This window comes from Trypanosoma rangeli (genome assembly GCF_003719475.1).
Source record: "Trypanosoma rangeli strain AM80 chromosome Unknown Tra_15.4_contig_00962, whole genome shotgun sequence".
Lineage (NCBI taxonomy): Eukaryota > Euglenozoa > Kinetoplastea > Trypanosomatida > Trypanosomatidae > Trypanosoma > Trypanosoma rangeli.
The window spans coordinates 1-1,524 of record NW_021706706.1 but is presented as its reverse complement, the minus strand read 5'-3'; the positions used below and the strand labels follow the sequence as shown (position 1 = coordinate 1,524).

The 1,524-nt window shown below is 61.7% G+C and overlaps 2 protein-coding genes across 2 annotated transcripts, besides 1 other annotated feature; both read right to left on the bottom strand.

The window, feature by feature from the left end:
* Positions 1-24: 24 nt before the first annotated feature.
* TraAM80_10433 (uncharacterized protein) lies at positions 25-372 on the bottom strand (the record flags this gene model as incomplete). The annotated part of the gene is made up of 1 exon (XM_029387051.1): positions 25-372. One exon carries the CDS (start codon positions 370-372, stop codon positions 25-27), a length of 348 nt encoding a protein of 115 aa, XP_029233108.1.
* Positions 373-764: 392 nt separating this feature from the next.
* TraAM80_10432 (uncharacterized protein) lies at positions 765-1,064 on the bottom strand (the record flags this gene model as incomplete). Its single annotated transcript, XM_029387050.1, has 1 exon — positions 765-1,064. The coding sequence occupies one exon, from the start codon at positions 1,062-1,064 to the stop codon at positions 765-767; it is 300 nt and encodes a 99-aa protein (XP_029233107.1).
* A 393-nt stretch (positions 1,065-1,457) lies between these two features.
* Positions 1,458-1,474: a microsatellite.
* Between the last annotated feature and the right edge of the window lie 50 nt (positions 1,475-1,524).

Below are 1,524 nucleotides of genomic sequence, written 5' to 3'. Positions count from 1 at the left end.
CAAGGGCGCCCCCGACCCCCAACGTCACACCCGCCGCCTCCGCAAGCGGAACTTTTTTGCGCGTGCCGTATCAGAGACCGGCCGCATGGCGGTTGGGGCAAATAAACCGCCGCGAATCCTCAAAGCATGGTGCACCCCGGCGTGCCGTAGGTGTGCAGCATGGCGTGCCCCGCCGCACGGCCCATCAGGCGCACCATCTTCTTGTAGCGCACAAACCCCGTCGTCGGCAGCAGTCTCCCGCCACCCTCCTGTGACCCAACAAAGCGTCTCACCAAAAGCTTTCTTGCGACGCCCGCGGAGCCAATGATGAAAATCCTCAGCGGCCCAGAAAAAATAGTGCGGGTGGCGAAGAAGGAGGGGAGCTCGCGACATCGCACCATCTCCTTCCGACAAACAAAGTCCAGAAGCTGCGTAAATCCGTACTGCGCATGCAGCGAAATGGCGCGCTCCGAGGCGCCCGTCGAAGACGTGTTGCCAAAGCCGGCCCCAAACGTCTGCAGAGATTCCTCCTGCCGCTGAAAAAAGCACCTGCAAAACAAGCCCGTGGAACTCTGTCACCCCATTGGGATCCTCAGCTGCATATCCTCCTGTTAGCGCTCAGCCATATCATACTGGCACCAAATCGCGTTGCCTCTTAACATGAGGTAAAGGTCGGTGGGCACACGCGAGGCCCCAGCAGGACATGCGTGCTCAAGTGCAAGAGCGCCCTGACAAGAAGCGGCCACTGACACATTTTTATAGTTCGCCGCGGCGCCTCCCCACTCTCATCGCGACGCGGCACAACAAGCTGGATTTCGTAGTAGCACGCAGAGCAAATACGATGCGTCGTAACTGCTGCTGCTTCCGGCGGTGCGGGGCAGTTGCGGTCGAGACTGGCAAAGGCGGAAAGAGCCCGAACTGCTGGGGTCCCCTCCCGCAGGTGTGTCACCGGCGAGATTCAGCACAGCTGGGTGTTCCGCAATCACCACAGTGACCCGCGCGCGTATCGTACCCCCTCTTGGACGAAGGGTGTGGAGTTCACTGCGACCCATGATGGTGCGTTCCCTAGCGCCCGCAGCGCCCATCAGGGCCGCGCAATCTCTGCTTATCCGGAGGCGCGCAGAGGCCGGTGCCGGAATGCCCTCCGTGGCCTTTCCAGCTCAGTCGGTAAATCCGCACGGCTCTTAACCGTGTGCTCGGGGGCTCGGTTCCCGCGGGGATGCTTTCTCCCTCGCCTTCCGCCGCCGCTTCTCTGCCGCCGTCGTGCATTTCTGTCGCCCCGAATGCTGGGCGGCAAAACAGGGCCGCGCGAGAAGGGCGCTGAAGCACCAGCCGGGCGTCCCGCATCGGCGGCTGTGGGCCCCCCGCGCTGATACTCCGCGCCCCCCTCTCTCTCCGGCAAACGGCCACTAAGAAGAACAACGGCGAATGTGCCGCCCAGGAAAAAATCAGTCCCCCCTTCTCCCGAAGAACTAACAAATAATAATAATAATAAACGGAAGCTCGCAGCTTTTAGCTCTGCGCGCACCCAACGCCCCCCACGCA